The sequence below is a fragment of the Lipophrys pholis genome, assembly GCF_963383615.2.
Source record: "Lipophrys pholis genome assembly, chromosome: 10".
Taxonomy (NCBI): domain Eukaryota; kingdom Metazoa; phylum Chordata; class Actinopteri; order Blenniiformes; family Blenniidae; genus Lipophrys; species Lipophrys pholis.
In genome coordinates, this window is record NC_137640.1 from 29,848,817 (window position 1) to 29,876,281 (window position 27,465).

General features: G+C 42.6%; 1 protein-coding gene across 1 annotated transcript in view; it reads right to left on the reverse strand.

Annotated features, from left to right (window-relative positions):
* scfd2 (sec1 family domain containing 2) overlaps positions 1-27,465 on the reverse strand; it is a 118,117-nt gene that overhangs the window by 67,501 nt on the left and 23,151 nt on the right. The window contains exon 5 of the mRNA XM_080473041.1: positions 208-499. Coding sequence (XP_080329167.1) covers positions 208-499 — 292 coding nt within the window. The remainder of the gene's footprint in view (positions 1-207; positions 500-27,465) is intronic.

Genomic DNA, 27,465 nt, shown 5'->3' on the forward strand with positions numbered 1-27,465 from the left:
CACATGGAGTGCAGGAGAAAGATGAGGTGTGAAAACTGTGATAAAAATCCCCCATTAACAGCACCGGAGGCAGAGAGATGGGAAATAAACAATCAGCTGCTCACACTTTCTCACAGCATATCTGTCAAACTGAGCCCACCCCCCCAAAGTGATGATGATGATGATGAAGATGATGGTGATGATGTTTATGCATTAAGTCTCTCTTACCGGTAAGTTTCTGGAGCAACGGGCTGAGCGCTGCCTCTCGGATGACAACTAGGGTGAGTGCTGCGATCAGCTCCCTCTCCAGCTTCTCCAGTTCCTCCTCCGGCTCCTGATCATCTGCCGGCTGTGCTTCATTAGCAAGGGAGTACAGATAGACCAGCAGAAGGACCAGCTCATCAGGTCCACACTCGTCCTCCATCCTTGACCCCGAGGCTGAGCTGTCCTCACCTCCACGGGGCTTCATCAAGGGGAGCAGCTGCCTCAGCACAGCAGGGAAGTCACAATCTCCTAAAGCCTGCGACACAGACACAACACACAGGTTTGGAGTAAACAACAGTCAGGACAGCTTTTCTGTAATGTCTCCTTATTGCTCGGTCGACATAACGACTGAGGCGAGCTGGCATTACAGCTGATCAGGATGTAATATGTGTTATTGTCACTTTGCACTACAGGATGGTGACATGCGTCTGCTTTCATTTCAACAAGCGAAAGAAGCAGCACAGATTTAACACATTGATGGGTGGTTATTCTTTTAACTTAAAACACAACATGGTCATTTAGCAAAGAGGCTGACATGAATACTTCTATTAAATCCTGAAAGAGCTCTTTATTTAATTACTACTTTATTCATCTATATGTAATCATATCATTCTTGTCATTAGGATTCTATTTATAAAAAATGTATTTTATTTTTGACATTTAACGCTTGCAACATCATTTTTTTCCTATCATTGTTTAATTGCTTTCACTGTTTTTGTCACTCCACTCCGACATACTTTTTTAAAGGTGACATACAAAATAAGCTTGATTGATTGGTTACGTTCCTTCACTTGCCAGATATGTTAAACTTTCATTAATGTCTGTGCACTGGCACAAAGTCCAGGTAAAAACAAATGAATGTAAAGAAATGCTAAGTCTTAAATATGATCCAGTCAGTAGCATACATTCTTTTGGGTTGGCGTATTAGTTGTTTTAAATGTGAAAACATTGTGAGTGATTCATGAGCACAGTGTGAATGAGCTCATCATTCCATTTGCAAATGTCACAGCCTGAGTGGCTGAAGTAACACTTCATTTAGTTTCATTCTTTTGTTGGGTTTGTGTGGGCAGTGCACTACACTGTTTCTGCCTTCTCTCTTCCTCACACAAACACCAACAAGCTCACAATTGGGGCAACGCTTCGGCGCAGTGACTTGTTTCAGCAGGCCAGTCTGAGCAGCTCTGAACATTCAGTTCTTGGAGATGGTTGGATGCTGGTCCAGCGCAACAAGCTGTAGATCAGGGGCCCGTTTACAGAGCGCTGGCCATGTTCCTAACAGGGGTGAGCTCACAGAGCTATAAAACAAGGGCGTGGAGCTCATCCGTCTGATGAACAGCATGAAATTCAAATGAGAAATAGGGCCGGGGGTGGGGGTTGGGATGGCAATCAGCAGAGTCACAAAGTGGAGGAGAAAGTGAAAAATAATGCAAGGAAGAAAAATAGCCTGCATAGACACAGAGGTATTACACAAGCGACCAAACTTTAGATGATAGCATAAAGATAATGATTGTTGACAGAGCACAGCATGTTTGTGTCGAATGGAGCTGCGGGCGTCCATCGTGGATATATTTCACTTTAACGAGGGATTCCTTTGTGAAGAGCTTTGTGTTCTCCTTACCAAGACAAACAGATTTTCAGAGCGAGGGGCTGAGGACACTGTGGTGGGCCCATTGGGGGGATCCTGTGTCTGACCCATGAGAACTCTTTATGGAGCCAAAGACACAAAACAGCCAGAAAGAGCCAAAGCCACAAAAACACTCTCCCTCAAGATGTAGAGCCTACGGAGAAATGGTTCTTCAGCAAAATGAGCGTCACTGTGGCATTAATCAAAATATTAGAGACAGCTGTTGAATCTCAAACGAAAGTTCATATGAAAATGTTTGCTCAAGTCAATATCAATTAAACAAAGCATGAGAAGGAGCCTGCTGGAGAATAACTATCAGTTGGAACCATTTGGAATCACGAGGAATCACAAGATCCCGTGTTTGCGAGCTTGTTCACATCAGCGACGCCCCTTTCTGGCTCAGACGCCCGCCAACCACTCACCCCAGGGACCTTTCAAACACAATCTCGGCACACATTATTCTTCTCCATTGTGAAATCAGATACCTCACCAAGTTGTACTCATTCTGAACTGCCAAACAATGTTTGGGATCTTTGCCTTGTTCTTTATGCTTGTGAAGCAAACTGCGAGGAATTCTTTTTCACTTTTCAGTTTGAAAACCTGTTGATTACCAATTATTCAATTTCAAAATGGAATAATTCTGGAACAGAGTGACGCCAACCTCATCTTTAGAACTGCGAAAGGAATGATGTTTTCACTTTAACCAAAAGTTGCTTGAGGAGTATCTGCCCGCTTGTGAATTTGGCACAGAGAAGCCTCAGTGTGGGGCATTGGACAGAAGAGGAGCTGAAAGAGAAGCTCTGCAGGGCCCCCTCATCATTCCTCAAGAATTCTTTCACTGAAAGCCTGAGCCTTTGTAGCATCCTGGACCTCCGAGTGCAAACACTTTCAATAATCAACTGTAGCCATTTTGCTCTTTTATTTCCAATGGTCGAACCTGTGACTGGAATTACTTTGACAAACTAATCAAATATACCTTCCCTCATGTCCTAAATCTTTAGTATTAGAAAAAAAAATAAAATAAAAAGTTATTTGCAAAAGTGTAACAATTTTACACTAACATTTTAAATAACATCTTTGAATATTTAGGAAAGGAGCCATCTATTGCAATTGTTCACTACTGTCAAAGGCAATAGTGCACATTTCCAAAAAAGTATACGTTCACGATATTTCTGCAGCATTCTATAAAGAAACAAAATCAGTTTTTGCAGCAAATGTTTTAGTTTACATTAAAACTTCCACTCTCTTGTTTTATTTCTGTGGTCATGTGAGCTTCAGTAATGGCAAAACATAAATAGTATTTTTTTTTCTTTAACCTTCTCATTGTAGACTGTTCTCAAGCTGCCGCCCTTCACTTGTGTTTTTGGGGAAATAAAAATCATTTTGTGTGCCGTGTATGGTCTGTGGGCTGTATGGTGGTGTAGTGGTTTTCACTTCAGCCTCACATGGGCTCTGGGGCTTTTCTCTGTGAACTTTGTGTTTTCTTTCTGTGCATACGTACACGAAATTCCTCCCAAAAAAGAAAGACATGCATTTTAAGTTAACTGTTTGTTGTTGTTGTTGTTTTTTTAACACTGTAGGTGTGAATGGTGTATGGCTGTCTGTCTCTATATTTCCCTTGTGAGGGACTGGCAAGGTGTACCCTGCCTTTCACCCAACGTCCGCTGGGATTGGCTCCTGCATTCTGCATTCATAAGCTGGAGTGTAAAGCATAGAAGAATGAATAATGGCTCCCTACTCTTGATGAATTAATATTAGTCACTATGATGAGGTAAATGTTATCTAAGCTGCCAATTAAACTGTTTCAGTAGCATTATTTAATGTGCATCCATAAACTCTGCACTTCCACTGTGATTACCTGTATATGGCCAGTTATGGACAAAAAGATTCCTGTGATTTAAACAGTGCTGGACCTTTGACATTTTTAGGTCTTATAATCTGCACTTTCATTCCTACTTTACACAAATGTGCTCCAGTATCCTTCACTCACTGTGCATAAACAGTGTGCTGTGCAGTGTTTTCATGTGCTTGAGGGGACCGGCACTGAAACTGGGTCCCTTCAAGAGATCTATAAAAGTTGCTGTCAGCTGCATACCATGGCGCCAGAGCAGGAAATGGAAGTCTTTGGTGCAGAAAAGAGAGTGAGCCGAGTGAAGCTGAGAGGGAAGACTGACTAAAGCTCTTTCAAGCTCTGAAGTTAAACTTCCTACAATGCCCGACTCACAGCGTTGGCACACAGGCTCACTGAGGAGGTGGCAGATAATGGACACTTCAGTGAATACGACACAACACAAGACAACTTGCTTCCCGTAGCACTTTGCAGGATATCAGAGTGCGTCATTCAGATATTGTGTGTTTTATTTAATTGGAATCTCTGAAGGAACTTGCTCTCACGTAGAATATACAGTTTAAAAATCATATTAAGTTGACGATGTAGATGCTTGTCGAGTGATTTTAATCCAATCTTGAAAAAAAACCTGATCTTTTTTTATTGGATTTCATTACTATATGTCAACAGCTGAATGGATTCAAATATTGTGTGTGTGTGTGTGTGTGTGTGTGTGTGTGTGTGTGTGTGTGTGTGTGTGTGTGTACATATATATATATATATATATATATTTATTTTAAAAATTTTTAAAATGTATTTATTTATATCTTGCCCCCTCCCTAATTTAATGTGATGTGGGCTCCAAACTCAAAGGAGATTTGAAGAAGGTGGCTGGGCCTTAACTACAGCATCAACCACTGTAATCACAAGAGGCTAACATCATCATTATTATTACTTACTGAATTCACTGCTGCTCTACTACTAAAGTCACCATTACCCACAATTATATAATAACAATGACATTAGTCTATTTAAAAAATGCTAATTTTATGGTTTGCAATTACTAGGACAAAACCATTTGTTTAAATTACCAGAGAGTTTCTTATCATGAAGAGAGAGAAAAAAGACTTTTGATGAAAATACAGAGCCTGTCTTTGTTGTCTGAATATGCTCTGCTGATTGGCTGATGTTAACTTTGCCACTCCGTTATTGGTCAGAGACTGAAGCCTGTATGCCTTCTTGCACAGACACTTTTGTTTCAACTGCTTATAGGCTTTTGTCTGCATTATAGTATGGTTTGGATGTGAATACCAGTGATTGACAGATTACTGTTTGGCAATCCAAACCATCCTGGGGTCCATAAAGGCTCAATCTTGCCCAATCACAGAGCTGAGCCAAACTCCGCCTCTGCCCAGCATAGCCTGAACAGGAAATCAGCTCCAGATGCTACCCCTGGAGGAAGGTGAGTGTTTCAGATGCAGCTCTGCACACTAACCAGAACCAGGCCTCAGCTGGATCGCTCCCTGCCTGCACAATGAACCTTTTTCTGGGCCTGAGGGCAGAGAGAGGAGGCGGGCACTGGAGGTGCTGGTCCTAGTGGGAGCTTAAATACAGTTGGCTATAGGTCAGTTGTTTTATTCAACCAAAGACTTGAGGTAAAATTGAACCTAAAAGGTTGTGAGGGCTGCTGAAAGAAGAAGGAAATCACATTCCTTTAAAAATACACAATTACATACAATTTGCATGCACAAATGACAAAAAAAGCAATGCTGGAATGAAGACAAGCACGCTTCTCAAAACAAAATAGATAATAAATCTTTATGCTGGAAGACAGCAAGAACACTCTGACTCTAAATTATGTTCAGTAAGCTTTTGTTGATTTGCAGTAGAACAGCAGAGAGACAAACAAGTAGCTCTTCACTCTGGCAGAGACAAGCATGATCCTCAATCTGTAAACAACACTAAAACTTCAAACCCACAAATACTTTAACAGGTATCTTGTTAATGAGTGTGCCTCATCTGAGCCCGCCAGCACAATTGCACACATCTCAGCAAAGCCACATGCTCAGTAAAACCTGTGGAGATGACAACATCACATAGCAAGAATGGGCCCAGAGAAAAACCCTCAGTTTATTAAAAGACGGAAAATTTGCCCCAAGTTGAACGAGAAAAGAAAAATGAAGTTTATCTCCGGATCTCTTTTGACAGCCATTATTCTGACTTGTGTGAAAGGTGCAGACAGCGATTCAGTCATTTAACAAGGGGGCGGAAATGAGTGTCTAAACAGAGAGACGAGCGACAGACGATCACACATGTATCGTGAAAAATCTGCAGCAAATCTCTCAACTGCATCTACTCCAACCTGGACAGGCAGGCACTGTGAGAGTCAAGTTCTTTGCATTCTCCAGTGCCTTCAACACCATCAGGCCCTGCTGGGTGAGAAACTGACATCGAGGCAGCTGGATGCCTCCATCGTGTCCTGGATTGTTGAGTACCTGACTGGCAGGCTGCAGTGCATGTGCCTGCAGGACCGTGTGTCAGGAAGTGTGTTCAGCAACACCGGGGTCCCTCAAGGGACCATCCTCTCGACCTTCCACTTCACCCTCTGCACCACAAACTTCAGCTACTGCACAGACACCTGACATCTCCAGAAGTTCTCGGAAGACTCTGCAGTAGCTGGATGTATCCAAGTTTGTCACTTGGTGTGAGCAGAAACATTTACAGCCCAATGTGCCAAAGACCAAGGAGCTGGTGGTGGACCTGAGGAGGGAAAGGGGCCTGTCCCTCCGTCTTCATCCAGGGGGAAAGTATGGACATGGTGGAGGATTACAATTATTTGGGGGTTCACATAGATAATAAACTGGACTGGGTGAAGAACACTGCAGACTGTTACAAGAAGGGCCAGAACCGCCTCTGTTTATTTATTTTAAGTCCTTCAACATCTGCCGCACTGGGCTGAAGGCGTTGTGTGACTCTGTGGTGGCGAGCGCTGTCCTCCATGCTGTTGCATGCTGGGGCAGCAGGCTGACGGTGGCCAACACCAACAGGCTCAACAAACTCATCAGGAAGGCTGGTGACGTGGTGGAGGTGGAGATGGACTGTACAGGTGGTCTCAGAGAAGGATCCGCTCCAAACTGAGCTCCATCCTGAGCAAAGATTCTCAGAATCTCAGAAGCTCTTTCAGCAACAGACTCATTCCACCAAAGTGCACAACAGAGCATCACAGGTGATCCTTCAGTCCTGTGGCACTAACACCATAACTCTTCCTTGTAAATAATGCGTGTTGTGTTGCTTGTTAAGCTCACTCTGCTCTGAGTCTTTGTTCCAGCCATTTGTTTTCTCAAGTGCTATTTTCAGACTGCTTCTGCATTCAAGTTGTATTTTCTGTATTTGGAGCTCAGTTAAGGTGTTTGTCTTTATTTATTTATTATGTTTGCATGCCTCTTCTTAAACAGCAACACTCCACAGTCTGCACTCACAGGACCACCATAAAGATGTGATGATAAACAGTACAGAGGATTGAAGGAAAACCTCTTATGGGTAAGGTGACCCGTGGACTGGGTCCATCAGCGTGATGCCTGTGGGAACAGGGAGACATAAATCTTTTGTTTTAAATGAGGCCTGAGTCACTGCACACTATTAGAGTATGTTTGTGGGTGGCTGAGGTGTGTCACATCTGCCCCACCAAGTGACCTTGTCACTGTATTATATGCTGGACTGAGTGGAACAGAAATCAGTGGATTCCTGCACACAAAGCTTCACAGCTGAAGGTTGGCTTTAATACGGATCAATAGGCAGGACATGCAATAGCTCTCAGTTACTTCCCAGCGTGCTTCTGTTTCACTTTCTGCTCCCTTTCATCCACTGTCTCAACATGCATCTGTCTGCTTTTTATCTGCATTTCATTTTGTGTGTCAAATGTTGGATTCAGGGGAGGCGTGCATCCAATCACAGAAACAAACACACAGTCCCTGCATTCCGCCCGTCACCACCAGTCAGCCACATGCTGGTCACTGTGGCCGGACTCTGTCTGGCCGGCACACGACACCCTGCCTGCTTATCTCACTCAGGCAAAGAACCTGCAGTGTCTTTGGAGCGCTGCTCCCCTTGGGCAACAACAACAACAAAAAACCGGTGAAAATGTGGAAGCTTTTACTTTGAAAATTTGTTATAACCTTATACACCCCAAGTGTTTGGAAACAAAAGGGAATTAATGAGGCTTTGTTTTTTTCTGCATAGCCTGCAACAGATTATAGTGCAATTCACCAGATGAGAGGAGCTCTGCAGCCGCAAACCCCAGGGCCATGTAAAAACCTCCCGTACTTCTCTCACACACACAGACACACACACACACACACACACACACACACACACACACACACACACACACACACACACACACACACACACACACACACACACACACACACACACACACACACACACACACACACACACACACACACACACACACGACTGAAGGATAGTACATTACATCCACTATTAATTGACTCAGGAGGCTCCATCATGGTGAAAACATCCTGAAGTAAATAAACGGCTTCTACACAGAAAAGAATGAAACAACCACAGTTTATCCAAAGCAACAACAGCTTCTTAGTGAGACAGTACACAAAAAGAAATAGGAAAGATTGCGTTTCATAACTTAAAAAAAACAAAAAACTTCTGTTAGTTGTTTTCTTTACATTTGAGAAGCATGGACTGTGGAAACTGTAACTCAAAACAGTCACTCTGCTTTCAGTGTCTGTACAACACATGGGAGAGAAGATGCAGAAAATGGGGGTGGGGGGGGGGTTGAGTATATTAACCCCCCAAAAGCAGGCAAATTCAAATAAGGCTGAATATTCAAAACTGTAATGCCTCTTGAGTGTCACCTGCCATACTGTAGGGTGGGTTTATGTGGGAGTGAAAAGCTTAATTTAGGTTCGAAGTTGTTAGTTTGCATAACACAAAGCCAGAGAGCGCGAGAGACATAGTTGCATCCTTTGTGGCTTGATCATTAGGGGGCACTGTTGCACCATGCCAGGCTTTAGGAACCGGCTGCTTAATTTCCACAGATTGAATCATTTCTGCCCTCCTTATTCCCTCCAAAACTCCATTCTGGAAAAAGCTTCAATAGACAGGAAATGGGCTGCAGTTAAAATGTTGGATACTTCAAACTATTAGCTGTATCCTAGGTGGATGACAGATTGTGAATTTTACATGGCTGACCTCAACGATGCCTCTGCAGTCCTTTGTAACCCGGCAGTCTGCCATTTTCTGTAGGCTGCTGTAGTGGAACGGTGAGCTTGGTCATGGGTAAGTTTCTAGAGGTAAGTTTGGACAAAACATGGGACTCGTCAGGATTTAACTGTAGGCTGTGTCACTGAGGACTGTACACTGATGTGAGTCATTACTCTGAGGTTCAGCTGGGGTGCACCAGATCTCTTTAAAGAGGAGGGATATGCTCATACGTGTGCATTGAGATGTATTCTCATGCCACATATGGCAGGAGGCGTGAGTTCTTTACTGACCTCACATTAACACAGAGGTCACAGAGGTAACAGGGTATTTACACAGAATATCCTCTAAATGAAAAAGTGGTAAGGAGCACATCTGTTTCAAAGTGGCGGGTTCAGAGACTTGGCAAGCCAAGGCTGTGTGTTGCATGTGTGTGTAAATAATGTCTAATCTGGAGGCTCCCGCCAATCTGTGCATATCTCTGCTCTGGACCCTGATAAACACGCCTACAGTCGGCTGCTCTTCCCTTAAGTAAGCTCATTATAGACCTGGACTGGGGGGTTGTTTGGGGGGACTCGATGGTTTGGTGGGTGTTGGAACACAAGTCCTAGCCTGCTATTTCCCAACAGATGTGCCTGAGTATACACACCTGCATACCAAGATGGAACATTTTAAATAACATGCATAAACAAATAAAGAAAAAAAAGGCCTCAAAGAAGTTTACCGAACACAGGGGTAAAGAGTGGAACGACGGGAAGTGTGGCCTCCGCTGAGAGGCGCTATCAAGGCTGTGACTGTAGTCTGGATGTGATGCGTGTGATTGAGTAGGATTCCTACTAAAAATGTATGTGCGACCAAAGAATTTCAGATCAGTAAAACCGTGCGTACGCACATCTACATGCACTTTCCTTTTATAGATCCCAGTCCACCTGGAAGGTTGACTGTTCATATCACAGTTCAACACACCCACTTTCTACCATAAATGGTCAAAGTGCCTCGCCAATATTTTTGCATTTCATTCAGCCTGTTGATCGCCGGCATTTGATGCCAAATTCTGGCAGAAAAGACAAAGAAAAGGAATTTTACGGAGAGAGAAATAGTCATGGAGGAGGTGGAGGTCAGGAGATGGTGTTATCTGGTGTCACAGTAGTGGAATCACTAATACAAGAAAAACAATCGATCGGCAGCTCGTCGTCACCGCTGTAAATAGTGTGAGAGTCTCAGAGAGATCAGTGCCTGCAGAGGTGGAGAAGAAGAATCTGATGTGAAGGTGGAGGCCAGAGGAGAGTCACATCATGGAGGAGAGTGACATCGTGGAGGGCAGCACCAGAGCTCCCTGTTAGTTCAGTTCAGTTAGACCCAGAGAGGAAGAGCTCCCTGTTAGTTCAGTTCAGTTAGACCCAGAGAGGAAGAGCTCCCTGCTGGACACTAAAACAGCCTCTTGGTTGTGACGGCCAGCGTGTGTCAGAGTGTCTGAGAGGAAGGAGACAGTTTGGTGGAGACACAGCGGACCGACAACGTTCAGTTTTATCTGATTATTAAATGTATGAATTAAATATTTGAACAGGGGCGGTGAAAAAGCTCAGTGGACTTTGTGTTTTATCCTCAGTCACTCGAGAGGTGGAGGCGGAGGGTGGAGGAGGTCGTCTGTCTCCAGCATCGGTGCCACCGCACCAGTGCATCCAGAGTGCATGGCGGTGCAGAGCATCCACACTGCAGCTTTACTCACAGCTGTTACTGCACTATTTATATGATTACTCTGAAATGAGACTGATTGTTACTCACTTTGTCACCATTGCTAATCAGTCAGTTCTCTCCAGCGCTCTGGATCATTTGAAGATGAAAGTTTGACATATGAAGATGGAGCTGCTGATTCAGTAGTAACGTCTCACTGAAGAAACATCTGTACCACTGCAGCTTGGCTGTTTATGATCACGTGGATCAATAAGTCTGAGATTTAGATAGATAGATAATAATGTATGAGATGAATCTGGCTTCATTTCTCCACCTCACCATCAGCACCACCAGGTTCCCCGTCTCCAAAATGTTCTGCTCAAGGTTCAAAGTTTGGGTACCGGGTACATTCTCCCCCAAAGTTTATTTTTATCGATCACGAACTTTGCGTGGGAAGCCCCTGGTCAGTTCTCAGTCATATTTGATCAAAAACAGAATCCATATTACTGTGTGACCTGAGGCGTACTAATGAGCTCGTGAGCAAATTAACACCAAACAAATAATGAAAACCATGTTGTTGTTGTTATTAACTAGAAATCCAAGGTTTCAACATGAACAAAAAAGTAAGAAAATCCAATCATCCAGGATAAAAGCGTTGATCTTGAACTTGTTAAAGAATTTTTCCCAATACAATTCAATTGTGAGATAATTGTTGTGTTTCACTACACATCTTTGTTGAATAGTTAACATTTCATGTTAATGCTGCAACTCCTCCTATTGAACTGTAAAATAAAGACGTTTCAGCTGCATCACATTTCTTCCTTATGCAGCTTAACTAAAATGTTTTATTTTAAATAATGATGAAACTTAAAGCAAGTCAGCTTGTGTTAGTGATTTTCATACTTCATATGCAAGTACTTAAGTAGTATTTTTAATATGTAGTAGATTATAATATGTTATGTGCAACATCTTAAATAATCCTAGTTATTATGTTAGAACCACTTGAACAAACTAAACTTTAGAAGAAATACACATTAAACTAAAGCCAAGACTGTTATGGTAACTTTACCTTTGTATTCCAGCATATTATTTATAAATTGAAGGGAAACAAACACATGTACAACAAGCCACATATGCACAGCATATAAATAAACATTACAACAACAAAAATTTGTAAATGCCTTAGGCTATTTCTGTTTTACAAACAGCAGGGGGAAAAATGCAATATTTAATGGAGTGTGTGTGTGTGTGTGTGTGTGTGTGTGTGTGTGTGTGTGTGTGTGTGTGTGTGTGTGTGTGTGTGTGTGTGTGTGTGTGTGTGTGTGTGTGTGTGTGTGTGTGTGTGTGTATGGCCACTAAACGTTGTTATGCAATCAGAGAGAACTTAAGTACAAAAGGTTTGTTTGGTTAGGTTTGTTCAGTGTGAGTCAGAGTGGCCGGGAAAATGCACGAGTTCAGGCAAAATCTGTGATGATATAGATAAGATGCAGTGACTTCAGTATTGTGCTGAAGTTGTACTGAAAAAAAGCATAACTTAGAAAAGTTTTGTTAGATTTTTTTGCAAAAAAATGTCAGAAAATACCCATCCTTTCATCCATCTTTCTTTCTCAATCTCCTTTCGGGTGTGGGAGGTGCTGGAGCTGATCTCAGCTGACTATGGACAAATGCAGGTCGTTAGTTTTGGAGAAGATAACTTAAAACTCTGTTTCTAATAAATCAGAATAAACACTCTTCCTGCAAGCAATCACAAACCACAAATGGGGGTGGGGGGGGTGGGGGCGAGGGGCTGTGTCACACATACATGTCACTACAGGTACATGAAGGCACGTCATGCGTGACAAAGCCACTCGTACATGTTTGTGTTTACCGGTGGGTCACAGTTGAAGGTCTTTATACGTCAAACAGGCTAGAATGAAAGCACAGACAGACAGCAATCCATCTGCAGACTGCATGTCTGCACACTAACACCCCTCACTCTGCATGAATGCCATCTGTTACAACACTTTGAGTATCAGAGGGCTTTTCCAGGATCTCTTCTTCAGCAATTCATTCGAGCGCTGACCCACATTTCATGAAACGGGGCAAATACCGATAACCACAAACAAGAATGGGGGGCTGATGGAGAGGATAGGAGTCGGGGGTCAGGATGGAGACAGACAGGGTGACGAGCGGATGGATGATTTCACTTTGTATATGCATGTGATGTGTGAAACCCAGTACTACCCTGCTGACACTGGTTCAACACGCAGGCTCAAATAGAACAATACAAACAACATCACCCAGGGTTCCTACAGTACAAACATTCCCACAGCCTTAAAACCACAGCTCAGCTTAAACACACTACCAGGAGGGGGATCTAGACTAGTTTACAACAATAATACAGGCTAACGCCTCGTTTTTTCTTTGCCCAGGACAGAAAAACTGATTATTCTCGCTATCATAGTCTCCTATTTCTTAATCCAATTCCTGAGTGAATCCAATTCTTTACCTCAGATCGTTCAACTTTATGAAAGCATAATTCTCCTCTCCGCCAAATCACACAAACACCAAAGTGTGGAAGCCTTAAGAATTTGTGTGATTTTATCAATCTTAGCAGTCACAGCCTCTCACACTGCACGAGATAAACTAAAGCCATGACATGAAGTTGGTGAACGGACAACTCGTCCACAAAACTGCAACCATATGTTTCATATAACTAGTATATCTCCATTTATATTTAGTATCATATGGCTTTGTTTCTCGTGAAGAATGGTCTTCTTTGTGCACGACCCACTCAAAGCTTTTGTGTCAAATAAACTTAATTATCATTCCAAATGTGTCAAATATACTAAGATCCAATCCTTTAAATCAATAATGCTGAAAAAAAATTGTCGCGGATGAGTTGCCCGTGAACGAGTTTTCCGTGGATGAGTTTTCCGTTAACCTTTTTTTCAGCATTATTGATATGAAGGACTGTATTTCAAAGTATATTTGACACATTTGGAAGGATAAGTGATGACGGCTTTGAGTGACGCGTTCAGGTGCTCGTTAACATGTCGGAAACTGGCTTTCCGACATGTTAACGAGCTGCAGGGCTCATACAGTAGCGACGTTACATCCTTTTTCAGCATTATTGATTTGAAGGATTGGAGTCCAAAGTATCTTTATAACGGTGTAAAGACATTGTAGTGCCCCGATGTCGGAACGGGATAACACCGCTTCGTAGCTGACCGCTTTGAGTGATGCGTTCAGATGCTTCACCTAAAGGCCAATTCATCCTCCATAAGAAGAAGAAAAAAGTTAGGCACTGCGCGATCCTGCCCAACAAAATGACATCCTTCTGGCCAAAGTATGGAGGTGCTGCACTGCCGAAACTTCTGCACTGCCGTGTGCTGCGTATGCGTATTCGAGCTCTCTAATAACTATCAGTCATATTTGAATCATATTTCACTTGTAATATCGCTACTGGCTGAGCCTCGCAGCTCGTTAAAATGTCAGAGTGCAGGCTTACGTGATGCACCTGAACGCATCACTCAAAGCTCGGACAGAAACTCTTTTATTACTGAAACAGTCCAGAGAAATGTATTTCTGAAAGCACTGGAGGCGAGAAATAAACAGTAGTTGAAAAGTTAAAACGCCGCTTCACAGCTGCTGCGAGGGGGCGTGGCCTGCAAGTTCGACAGCTTCTTATCGGAGTATGAACAGTCCTGCAGGAAAAGCTTTTTTTTTGGCATCTGGCTGACGTCACTGCCGAATTTTCTTCTTCTTATGGGTTCAAAAAACTGAGTATGAAGGGGCCTTAAGCCTGCCCGCCGACATGTTAACGAGCTGCGGGGCTCAAACTGTAGTGACGTTACATGATAAACGTGATTAAAATATGACTGATACAGTCAATAGCGAGCTGCGATGTGCATGCAAAGCACACAGCAGTACAGAATCTTTGGGTGGGGGGGTGCTGTTATGTGGTAAAGAAGACCATCCGTCACGAGTTAACAAAGCCAAATGATACAATACTAAATATACTGTATATGGACCTCGACAATATATATGAAACATATATAAAATATCAATTAGACATAATATGTAAAACTACATTGTACAGTATTTATTTTCTCCCAAAAAGTCTGAAATCTCATCCGTAGATGAGTTGTCTGCTGAGGATGTTGTCAGTGGACGAGTTGTCCTACAATCCATGAAGTTTGCTGTGTGCAGACTATACGAACACCCGTGGTTGCGCAATCACATATTGAGTAATCACATTGACTGTTCGCGAAACAATAACACGTCCTAAACACACACATGAATGGAACCTCAGCGATTTGGCATTTACTGTATGTGTTTAGAAAGAAATCCCCAAACAAGAGAAGGCGGAGAATATGGCAGCGGTGGTGGCTGGGGGAGAGAGGCCAACCTGGAGGCTAATACTGCAACTGGAGCTCAAGTAAGTCTTCTTACCATCTACTTAGCATTTCCTGTTGTGGTTTTATACTTTTTACATTCAATGACTGAGGCCCTGTTAACACAACGTTTCACGTGACGACACCTAATCCGCTAAAAGAAAGGAGTGCGTTTACACTGCAGCAGCGGACACAGAGACAACGATATAGTTAGTATGCCAGGCCACTGGAGGGCGCTGTTTTTGATTTTGTAATGAAACTACACAGATGTGTGCAGAGAACAAAACACTATAAACGTGAATCTGTATGGACTGATGACACATCGGAGGCTATCAGGGAGAGTCTCAACTATTAAACTACTGATCTGGACGATAAAACTAGAATATGGACCGCGGGTCGTACCACTACGGGTCGTACCACTACGGGTCGTACCACTACGGGTCGTACCACTACGGGTCGTACCACTACGGGTCGTACCACTACACGTCGGCCATGTTTGTTTACAACTGGATGAGCAGGAGGGAGGGGGAGAGATGAGCAGTAACAGGCTCTGTAGCCTCCATCAGTCTCTGCAGGAGGGATTTGTACCGTGAAAGAATCTTTCCACTTTGGGAGCCGGATTAAAAACTTTGCTGATACAGCGCACCTGCTAACTGGTGCCGTGCAAACGGACCCCCCAAAAGTGAAGAAAGTTTTGCGGATACACTCAAATTCGTTGTCGTGTAAACGGGGCCTGAGAGTTTAATTTCTTATCTCTGTTTTTGGATCGTGTGACCTGCATTAAAACTGACTTTCTTCTAATTGCCTCCAGATAAACGCTGACAAACTGAAACTCTGATTATTGCTCCTGAATAAAGATTCCCCTGATCAAAAACCACCTTGGTGCTCTGAAATCATCTGTTAAATCCAGCCTCAGAAACCTCGGGGTTGTGTTTGATCAGGCCATGTCTCTGGAGCATCTCCCCCGACCGCTGAACAAAAACTGCTTTTACCACCTGAGAAATATTTCTAATGTTGTTAAAATCAGACCTTGAAACCTTGAAGTTTCCGTAAATTATCTTCCTTTCCCATTTAGTGTCACATCACACAAAGAAGAATCTTCTGCTTGATGTTTTTCACATTTATTAATTGCTGGTCTGCAGTGTCAAGTTGTTCCCCTGCACACGATGAGGTTTATCAATTTTTATCTGGCTTCCCTACTTACCTTAACCACACTGGACATCACCTGTTCATATCGCCAGGAAGAAGACTCTTCAAAACATCAACAAATTAGAAACAGCTTTTCCTCCCAAGCAGCCATATAAACACAAACATACTTGCTCGTCTAATTTATCGCTGTAAATTGTCTGCAGGTAAAATGATCAGTTTCTTTGTGTTGATGGCTGGTCTAAGGCCATTTGAGTGAATTGAAAAACCTTTTAACTTATAAAACTCTTGACAACCAGTCTCCATTGTATCTTAAAAAGCTGTTAGTCCTATGTCTCCCAAGAAGAACACTTCGTTCTCAGAGTGCTGACCTACTGAAGGTTCCTAGATTTTCCAGAAGTACAATGGGAGGCAGCGCTTTCAGCTTTCAGGCTCCTCTCTTGTGGATCCAGATCCCAGTTTCAGTTAAGGAGGCTGACAGTCTCTACTTTTAAGGCTCGGCTCAAGACTTTACTATTGACTAAAGGCTTCCACTCACTTTGCGATTTTAATAATCTTAGTAGTCACAGCCTCTCACACTGTACACGATGAAAGCAAATAATCATGCCTGAAGACTGTATAAGGGGAACGTGAGCTGAAACGGAGCTGAACTCGATGTGATGACGTAATCACGCCGACTCAAGTCGACGTGTGTCAACGAGATTATGCAAGAATAAAACATCTTAAGGGTGCGTCATCCATTCAGGAAACAGGAAGGTGCAAAACGTGGATGGAACTCTCACCGTTGCTGCATTCTAATGTTTGGAGAAAAACCCCACCAAACAGGAAGAGGAGAACATGGATGTGGTCGTGGTTCTGGTTCAGCGTGGGTCTGAGCATCTGTCCAGTGTTTTTTCTGTGTCAAGGGGAACTACATCATGTCATACTGCATTTCTTTTGGTTAGTTAAGCTAATGTAATTGCAGCTGCCGCCACAATCCTCCTGAATATCAGACAGTCTGATATGGATTCTAGGCTTACGACCAACACCTCGGCCGTCCGTGAATTTATGTAGTACATGGTTTCTCTCTGTTAAAAGCACTTAGAAATGACTGTGTTGTATTTGCTGCCAAATAAATAAAGTTGAAGTGAATTGAATTGACCCCGGCGAGCTCAGTTGGGAGAGCATGAGACTCACAATCTCAAGGTAGAGGGTTCATGTCCCAAGCTGGGCACCACCTTCCCGTGGGCTCACCACCTGCAGGAAGGTTCTTAATCGGTGCAATGTGATTTGGGTGACGGTGCTCAGACTGACACCACCACAACCCACAAACAGATAAGTGGGAGAAAATGGATGGATGGACTTTTTTCCCCTCTGATACCAAGTGTTTTCAGAAAATGGATGGATGAATATGCATTGACACGTCCCACCACCGCCACCATCACCACCAGTTTCTTTGTACACCGTGAAAATATCTCTCTTCCTCATCCTATCCTATCATGTCTGTCCTTCCTGAGCAGATGGTGAACACATCACTAATGCCTTGTCTGTCTGTTTGTGAATCCTCTGATGCAGTGTAGGCCCTCACTGTTTAAGAAAAAGTAAACACATAACACTGGCAAAGAGGTGCTGCTTCTCTAAACATCACAAATACTGAGAGAATAATAATGTCACAGAGGGCTTAATTGCATGAGTGGTGAAGTACCTAAAGTATACCCTTCAGCTACTACGATCGATTTAAATAAAGGCCAATTCATACGAACAATAAGAAAGTTTGACAGTCCAGGGTCTTGCCGAACAAAATGATGTCATTGTCTTCAGCAAGCGCCCTCTGGCCAAAGAAATTTTGTTGAGTAGTGCCAACCGTCTCTCGGTCTGCAAACTCTTGTGTGATTGGTCAGTGTTTGCTTGTTTACTTTCGCATTCTGCCACAAGTCTGTGACAGGGAAAGTGCGTTTCGTATGTACCCACTGCTGTGTGTTGCACATACATGTTCCAGGTCACTAATCACTCTATCAGTCATGTTATAATCATGTTTAGCTTGTAGCCTCGCCACTGTGTGGCCTACGAAGCTCGTCAGCATGCAGCACATGAAACGTAGCACAGATTGGTGTTACATGATGCCCCTGAACGCATCACTCAGGGCTGTCAGGTCCTGCAGCTAAAACCTGCAGTTAAAACCACCAATTGGACCAACATCGTGGTCCAGACACAAACTTTCTCTTTTTTTACTGAAACAAATTCAGCGAAATGTATTTCCGAAAACATCTGAAGCAAGACATAAGCTAGGCAGTTGAAAAGTTAAAACACCCTTTCACAGACTGTGGCTGTGGTGACGGGACGAGGTCTGTGACTTCGACAGCTTTTTCTCAGAGGATTTTCCCTGCCAAACAATATTTTGTTCGGCAGCTGGCTAACATCATACTACCTTCATACTAAAGAACTAATCTAGAGGAAGTTTAGCCTATATGCTTCCATTTACAGAAATTCCCAAATGTTTAGTATTTAGTATAGCTATGGATCCCCTTCATGTTGGACCTCAGCTTTTAAAAATATCTTAAAAATATTTCATCAACTTCACAGACATGATCATTTGCTGCTTTTCCAGCTAAAATGTAAGTAATAATACCAGTTTGTAAACTTTGAATTGTTAATGGGACACACATCAAGACAATAAAATATCTTATTGGCATATGAGAAGTCCATTTTTATAGTTTAGCTCTAAGACAATATTTCAAACCATTGTATGAAAACACTTGGTATCAGAGGGGAAAAAAGTAATTACAAAAATCTAAACAAGAAAGAACATAGATCTACCATTTAGTAATTTTCATATCAAATTTTGAGGTATTCCAGAGAGTAAATACTTATGCCTGAGGAATATACAGTAAATATATATAACAACCGATAAAACTAAACTACCCAAATAGCTGTTCATTGTCTATTTGATAACATTAAATAAGTTTGATTTATCAGCATTTAGAGGGGTTAGCTGAAATTAGCAAACGTGAAGAATATTCTGAATTCATTATAATTTAACCACTTGCATTGAATGGGAATGGAAAAAAAAATACTACAAACGACTTCCTCTATTATTCAATAGAGGGCCCTGCAGCATAACCTCTCATTGACCAGAAGCTGAGTCAGCATCTCTCTAATAGTAATAATAATAATTTAACATGATAGGTTTTAGCAAGGAAAGATTTACAGCAGAGCTTCTGTATTGGACAATCGGTTTAGACAAGTTTAGTTAAATGGTCAAATCATGTAGATTTTGGAATTTGCATTCATGAGTGAACATTAGGGGTGTAACAATACATCGATGCACAATGACAACATCGATTCACATCGTCATCTTTAAGATACGCTTTTATTTCGAAATTAATGTAGCACGTCTGTACGACGGTGTCACCATTTCCTGCGCACTCTCACCGGCATCACACAACGTGCCTGGCGGCGTCATGGCTAGCGCAAGCGGCCCAAAAAAGGGCGACATACGCTCACCTCGTGGAAATAAATCGGCGGTATGGAAATATTTTGGATTCCGATGGAAAGACGGCTCAACAAACAAAACTCACTCCAAATGCAAACAGTGTCAGTGCCAGTTACAATACTCGGGAAACACAAGGAACTGGGCCGGGCACCTAAAGAAGAACCACGGGCTCGACCCGCATGCTAGCTCCGCCGTAACCGTGTCTGATGTCCCGCAAGCTTTGACCAGGTTCTTTCCTCAAACGCTGAGCAACAACTGGAAAAGAGCGATGAGGATCACAGGAGATATTTCATATTTCCTTTGTAAAGATATGAGACCTGACAGTGTTTTATTGTTGCACCCCGACTGTTTGCACTGATACCTGAAAGACCTTCGAAATAAAATAGTCAAATCATATTTCAGTTGTTTTTTTGTGAGTTGATAGAAATGTAAATGATTGTGTGAGATGGCACCTTCCTGTGGGCTCACCACCTGCAGGAAAGGTTCTTAATCGGTGCAATGTGATCTGGGTGACGGTGCTCAGACCGACACCCCCGCCACCCGGAAACAGATAAGCAGGAGAAAATGGATGGATGGATGGATGAGATGGGCTCATGATATCACATCATATCGATCGCAGGCTTGTGAATCAAATCGAATTGAAATCCTATAATGACAAACTTTGTGACATCGGCAAACATCGTATCGTCGTCCAAACATATCGACATCGTATCGTATCGTGATGAAGCTGGTGATTTACACCTCGAGTTTTTATATTTTGCCATATGTTACATCCTTTTCTGGCAGAGACATTTGGTGTGCGCAAAGATTACAAGCATAACGGAGAATGGGCAGAGTCAGCCGACTGCACTCCTGCAAACTTGCAAAACTAAAGATTTGATTGTGCAGTTTGACTTGTGCATGGTTAGGATTTAGACAGGATGTGGAGAGGTGGTGAGTGCAGTGTGAACAAGGACATTTGAACTCCTGATCCTTTCAGCCAGATGTGCAGTATGTGTTGAATGTGTCATCTGAGCAAATGCTTAATTTTTCTCTACAAGTCGCACCTACAGTAATAACCAGAGTCAACAACAGAAAATGTGTGGAACGATTATAAAATCTTCAATTCAAACATGACCACCCAAACTGAAGCATGCTATAATTTACTGTGGCTCTTGTGTACACAATATATAGCATGTAAAACTATAAAACTAGTTGCAGCTGATGGCGTTCCTCAAGCAGATGTCACTGCTTTGATATTTAAGCGGACTAAACTCAACACACTGTGAGGCATAGCAGCTACTAACATACAAGCAATAACACGCAGCATCTCAAACAACTCAGGACAAGCAAAGGGAAAACATGGTGGGTAAGAGAAGATGGAGACTGAAAGGGACACATGGTGACGTTTGAGCAACTGATCTCCTCCTCCTCCTCCTCCTCCTCCTCCTCCTTCTCAAGCTCCACCATCCCTACACCCCTTGCTCATAATTAGTGGTTGGGAATCGGGTTACTTTTATTCCTTTTGCCATTTCCATGAAAACAACAGTGGGACAAACAGGCCCATATGTGTCTCTGGGTGTAGAACAATAGCAGAAGAAAAGTGGGGCATATGAGTTCACTTCAGAACAAAGCTGGAGTAAGAAAACGCAGGAATTAGTGAGGTTTCGTCTCACGTTCCGCAGTCCAGTTTTCCTATTGGACAAAACACAATGTGTGACATGTTGGAAAGACTTCACTTTGGCTTCAACTGATGTACACCATGACGGGAAGTGGAAATCCTGTGACGATCCAATTAAAAGGCAAAATGCTTTCGTCTTCTTTCAACATATTCAATGTATTTATGTCGTGTGTAGCCTATTCAAACACTTTCTGTGCATTGTATCCAGAAAGCACACGGGCAATTGTCTATTTGCACGAAACCCATTTTGTCTTTTGGCTGAAGTTCTAAGGGCTTTTTAACAAAACCATTTAGAAATATTTCCTCAACGTGTACATATTCAGAATGGCCACTCTAATTCCAGTATGTTTCAGCATGTGGCTTTTTGCTGGCGTACCAGATATCCGCCTTTCTCCTCAAGACAAATACTACAAAGATTTAATGAGGCACACTTGTACAAACCAACTCAAGACGAATTATATTGATACAAAAAGTTGAAAGACTTTGAAGGAGGGGAAACAAGACACTCAAATGAAGAAAAAAAAAAGCAAGAGAATATGAACAGGATGGAATAAGGAGAAAAGGCCATTTAATTGCCTCCATCCCCCGACAAGGACTTCAAGGGGTATCTACCTATTCTCTGCACCCTGATGTCACCAGAAAATAATAAAATGCCTCCAAAACATAATGAACAAAAGATAACCTTGCCAACAGCATGCACACACTTCTTTCTATTGACTTTATTCCTCTCAAATGAAAATACCCGTCCATGCTGTAAACTGAGCTCCAAACCAAAGATACAGTTAATGTTGTCAGAACCTATAAACGTGAAACATTTAAAGTTAGAGCTGGTTCTTCAAATAAAACAAAGCACCCTCTTCCAGAGAACACACCCCCACAAAGCTGAGACATAGCCAGATTGTCTGAAACAGCTCCACTGCGAACGATCAACAATTGATCAAATAAAGCGTCCCCTGGGACTCAGAGGTCCTTGGAACATTATTGTGGGACAGATTTGAGGGTTTTTTTTTGCCAACACATATGCATTTGACATGCTGGTTTCTTAACACTGTCAAAGGTGGCACCCTCACTTAGCTGGTAATAAACATGAGACTGACCCTGCAACAGATACACCTATGAAACAAAGTACTCTCCACCTAACCATGCACAAAACTCCTTTGGATACAGCCTGGTGAGCTATGTGGTTACATATGGAGCAGAGCCCCAGGGAAAAAAAGGTAATTGATAACAGAATAAGGGTGGCAAGAGTCTGTCTCTTATTGACCTGGTTTGACCCTCACCGCCTAGTTACCATGGTGACTGGTCAGTCTCATCGACTATGGGTGACTGGGCGAATCCCTGGGGGCAACAAGGTAGACACCACGGTGGGCATCAGTGAACAAAGGGGAGGGGGTAGAGAAGAGGAGGAGGTGCGGACTGGGGTTCAAATGAGTACAATTACATGCAGCAGCAAAGAGAAGTCTTTGTCGGTATACCCTCAGGGGAGGGGGAATGCCTGCTTCCAACCATCATTGTTTTCTAAAGTCCCGACTTTGCTATTTAATGGCAATAGATGCACTACCAATCTACATAGGTTTATTTAATCACTGTATGTGTAGGTTAGTTGGATACACAAGAACATTTTGAGCATTCACTATTCATAAGACTGAATCTGCAAGATTACACAACCAAGCACAGAAAGATAGCATTGTCATGTGTCCACTTATATGACTGAATATAAGCTGATACTGCAAGATCCGTCAATGAATTAATTTATCGGTCCCTCGCGCTGATATAAACATAGTAGACATAGTCAGTATACTATTCTTAGCAAAAATAAATTGTATAATGCTTCAGATCCTGTTTATTTAAATTTGAAGAACTATTTTTTTAAGTATCAAATGTTCTACTGACTCTTTATTCAAGCCTTCTGAACCACTGACCTGCCTACAGTCCAGACCTTGAACTCATTGGACACATGTGGGATCGGCTTTCGCACACTGTTTGCACCATAGTGACCATCACAACCACATTGGTTGACTTATTACAAATGCTTGATGCAGAATAGGATCCCTCAGAAGGCCAGATGGGAACAGCACTGTCACTTCACTCTATCATAGGATACTTTTAAAGGTTTGGTGAAGTCAACTGCTCTACATGTCAGAGCGATGTATGTGACCCACAAAGGACTGACACAAATTCGACAGCTGGTTGAAATGTTGTGACTGATATATGTGACAGTGACTGATCAATCACAATGAAATCTTCAGTTTGGTTATAAACCTTCAATCTGAGTCAAACAGTGGTCACAGAGGACACTTGAAAGTCCTGGAATGTTCCTCTGTCTCCATTTCAGATCAGACATACTGACACAAAGATGCATGTCCTGTGGGCTGTGACCTTCCCTGGCCTCTGCTCAGCAGGTAGTAACAAATGACCTGTTAGTTAATCTGTCCTGAGGTGGAGCTTTTCTACGGTGGGGATAGAGGGCCTTTTTGTGACAACAGGAAGTTGAAACAATGTTAGCAGTTTAAGTACGTTAAAGGATGTTCATGCATGAATGGTTACATATACATGCACCCAAATCTACTAGTCAGCATATCTAGGTGTAGTTATGAAGAAGAGCAATGTGAAAAAAGCTTCAACGATTTGCTAAAGCAACAAAAAAGGAAGAAAAGCAGAGCAGCGTGAAGTCAGAGGTATATAAAGGGAAAATTATTTTCCGGTTCGCTCGATCTGAGACAGTGGGACATTGTTAGGTCTTTGCAGACCCAGTGCCATCTTCCCAAATGGTCAGCTTTTTCTACAGCCTATACTGTTAACAATCCAGGGGTGAATGCGAGGCATTGTGGGATTTTCCCCAGTCTGTGGTGTGTTGCTGGAGTGTGCTCAAATAAAGTCTGACGCCAGGAGGCCAAGTCAGCAGACCACACTGACCTGATTCACCAGGGATGGAGGAGTGTTAGTGAGAGTTTTAAGAGCCTTTTCTGATCGAGCTCTCTAGATCACCTCACAATTGCAAATGACAATGCAACTCAGTAGAACAAGAGCTCTAAAGTGCCCAGATGAATACCTCAGTGAAACAAGCAGTGTGGGCGGTCCCCAAAAAAGATCAACCATTTCACTTTGCAAGTTTTGTTCAGCAAGTGTGAGTAAAAAATGAGCTTGCTTTGGCTGGACTTTGTGAAAAAACATTCACTTTGAATGCTACACAACCCAAAAATCAAACGCACATTTGTGGTGGGGGGAGACCCAGGGCCACATGAAGAAAAAACTTCTTGATGCGAAGGGCTTTGACTATGCAGTTTGAAGAGCCGCAGTAAACAATATTGGTCAGTTTAAAAACAAAAACTGCAGATGTACATATGCTGCAAATGAAACTCTGGCTCAACACAGAGCAATGCCAAAAGAAAAAGGCTCCTTTAAATTAGAAGAGAAAATGTTTTGCGTATTAAAACCCTCATGAGCCCATCTTATTCCCTTACCTTTAACATTCAGAGAGTTGTAGCTCCGTAATTCTACAGCCATTATCACCAAAGCAATTGCTATAAAGTTTCAGTTCAGTGGGTTGAGATATAGATTTAGTAGAAAGATGCTTAGTAGAACACTTAAAATGCCGTCCATGAAAATTACTATTGAGTGGAGAAGTGAGGTTTAATACGAGGCAACGTGATTGAGCCTTCTTGTGTTCCTTGATTTTACAGCGGAGGGGGAATGAGCACAATCATAGCCAGCAGGATGGCGAGGCAATTAAGGATAAGTAATGCAGAAAGTGGAGTGAGCCAAGCACCTATCTGTCTGTAGGAGGAGAAGTAATGATAACAGGAAGTGAGATGAGTCGGTGTTGCCCTCTGGCCTACCAACCCATCACCTCTGTTAAAAAGGTCCCCTCTCTATAAACACTCATCTCCCTGCCTACTAAACAGATAGTACATTAGGCCTGAGCCGTGCAAAACAATGTAAACACAGCCGTCTCAGGCAGCTGAGGCTGAAGGAAAAGAGGAGGAGAGCAAGGGGGCTGAAGATGGGGGCTATTCCTGGTTTTCCTGGGAGTAAACTCCATCATTGCTTGCACTCTCCAACTAAACACAGGAAGGAAGAGATAGGTAAATAACTCATTCTTTTGATAAACCCACATTTTTGCAGATCCACTATTCCCTCTAGGTTCTGAATGCTCATTACGTTAGAAAATACGGAGGAAAGCAGAGCACTAACCATAAACACCACTGACCTAAAAATCTTACATAAAACCACAGTCAACACAGTCAGTTGAGAGGAAGGATATGATGCGAAGTGAAAAAATCTGTCATTTCTTAAAGATAATGTTTGTGAACATCAAAAATGGCCATTTGTATTTATGTGATAGACTTTGACAGATGCTAATAATGATGGCTGGACAACTTTGGGCGGAGCATCTCAGCAGGTCTGGTGAAGCAGTTCGAGCACGTGGTTAGTCAAGTGGTCCAAGGAGAATAAACAGAGAACCTGTGAGAAGCTAATGGCTTCCGAAGCCTCTTCAATGAGAAAGGTAAGCAATTTCTTGCAGTTTATCATACACAGGTCTGAAAACATACAATGAATCAAAGTTTATATGGGACCTCACAGTAGGCCACTGTTAGGATGCCAATGCCAATGCCAAGCCATATCCACTGAAATCACCTAAAATATCCAAGCGACAGGCTCAAGTGGAACACAGAGCATTAGACGAAGGTACATTTGCCTGATGAATAAAATGTTTGTCTTCAATCACACAGATGACCAGATGAATGTTAAACTTTTACTTAAGGAAGAAATGGAACCAAGGTGCACTTTTCTAAGAGCGTGAGTTGGTGTTTTGTCAGGAAACTCTGGGTCCTCACCTTCTTGATTTGACCACCTTTTCATCCATTTAAACAGCTCTGAGAATGTATGACCTTTCGCGATATCAATATGGCTTGGTGAAAGTTATCACTTCAAGACAGGCCAGAGTTGATAGTTTTAAAGAATAGAGTCGGCAAATTGAACTCTTCACATGTCTTTGACAAAAAAGTACAACTCATTGTAGCTTGCCTTCAAAATTCAACGACTTCAAAAAACAAAGAAACAACTTTTCCCTTTCAGGTCTTATTCTCTATTATTGAACAATGGCTTAATTTGTGTCTGTTATAGGAAAGTATAATCTGAAAAAGTAACCATGAAGCACACATGAAAGCGCAGTATAGTTTGCATCATTGCAGAAGAAATATCACAGCAGAGGGGGACATTCTAAACCCCTGTGACTTGTTCTGTGAGAAGCTCTTCATTGCTGACAAAATCCCAGAGTTGATAAGCAAAGGTTGAATGAGAAAGCATGTTGATCCACACAGTGGATGGATGGATGAGGAGACGGTCAGTCCGGGTCAGCCCAGATGTGAAGCTGTTAAACAGTGGGGTACTGGGGGAGGTCAATGCTGAACATCTCAGGGCAGCGCCCCGGAGTCATTCACACCCGTTTGTTACAATCTCCTGCAAAACACAACAAGAGGCAACGATGCAGCAGAGATGGGGGGGGGGGGCATGTCTGGGATATGGGGGAGAGGCTCCATACCCTGGGGAAAGGCCAATTAGAGGCTTAAAGCCCCCTGTCTGTCTATGGCATGCAACTCAGATAAGAGGAACGTTACTTGGGACCAATGTAAACAATTTTTGCGCCGCCACCTTAAAAAAAGAATACAACTCAGATGCTGCATTAATAACTACAGGGGCATAAGTATTCTGGGGTTTGGCATGCTTTCTTACAGCTTTAAATAACAGGAGATGACATGCTGTGTTTTTTTCCTTTTTGAAACGTTACAAACACGGTGCAGACCAACATATCTGAGTTTCTGCAGGTCAGTGTATGTCCAGGAAGGGTTACGAGGTGAAAGCTAAGGGTCACAAGTCTTTAGGCCAAAACACAGTAACACTGTCCAGGGGATTGTTAATTCAGTATGAGGGTCGCCAGGCTCCAGGCTGGCTGTATAATGATTTACTGCACACGCATGAAGAAGAACAGAAAACAGAGCAAAACATTAGCAATTTATTGTCTCTGGACCCTTTTTTTTGATAAATGTGCAGCAAAGCAATTTGTTGATTTACAGCCAGTGTGTTGAAATATTTGCAAATGAGCGCCTGAAGTACAGAAGTACAGGCAAAAAACCTTTCCAGGACCCTAAAAGCATGAGCTATCATTCCAAAACTACCACACTCAAGTTTGTTATTCAATTT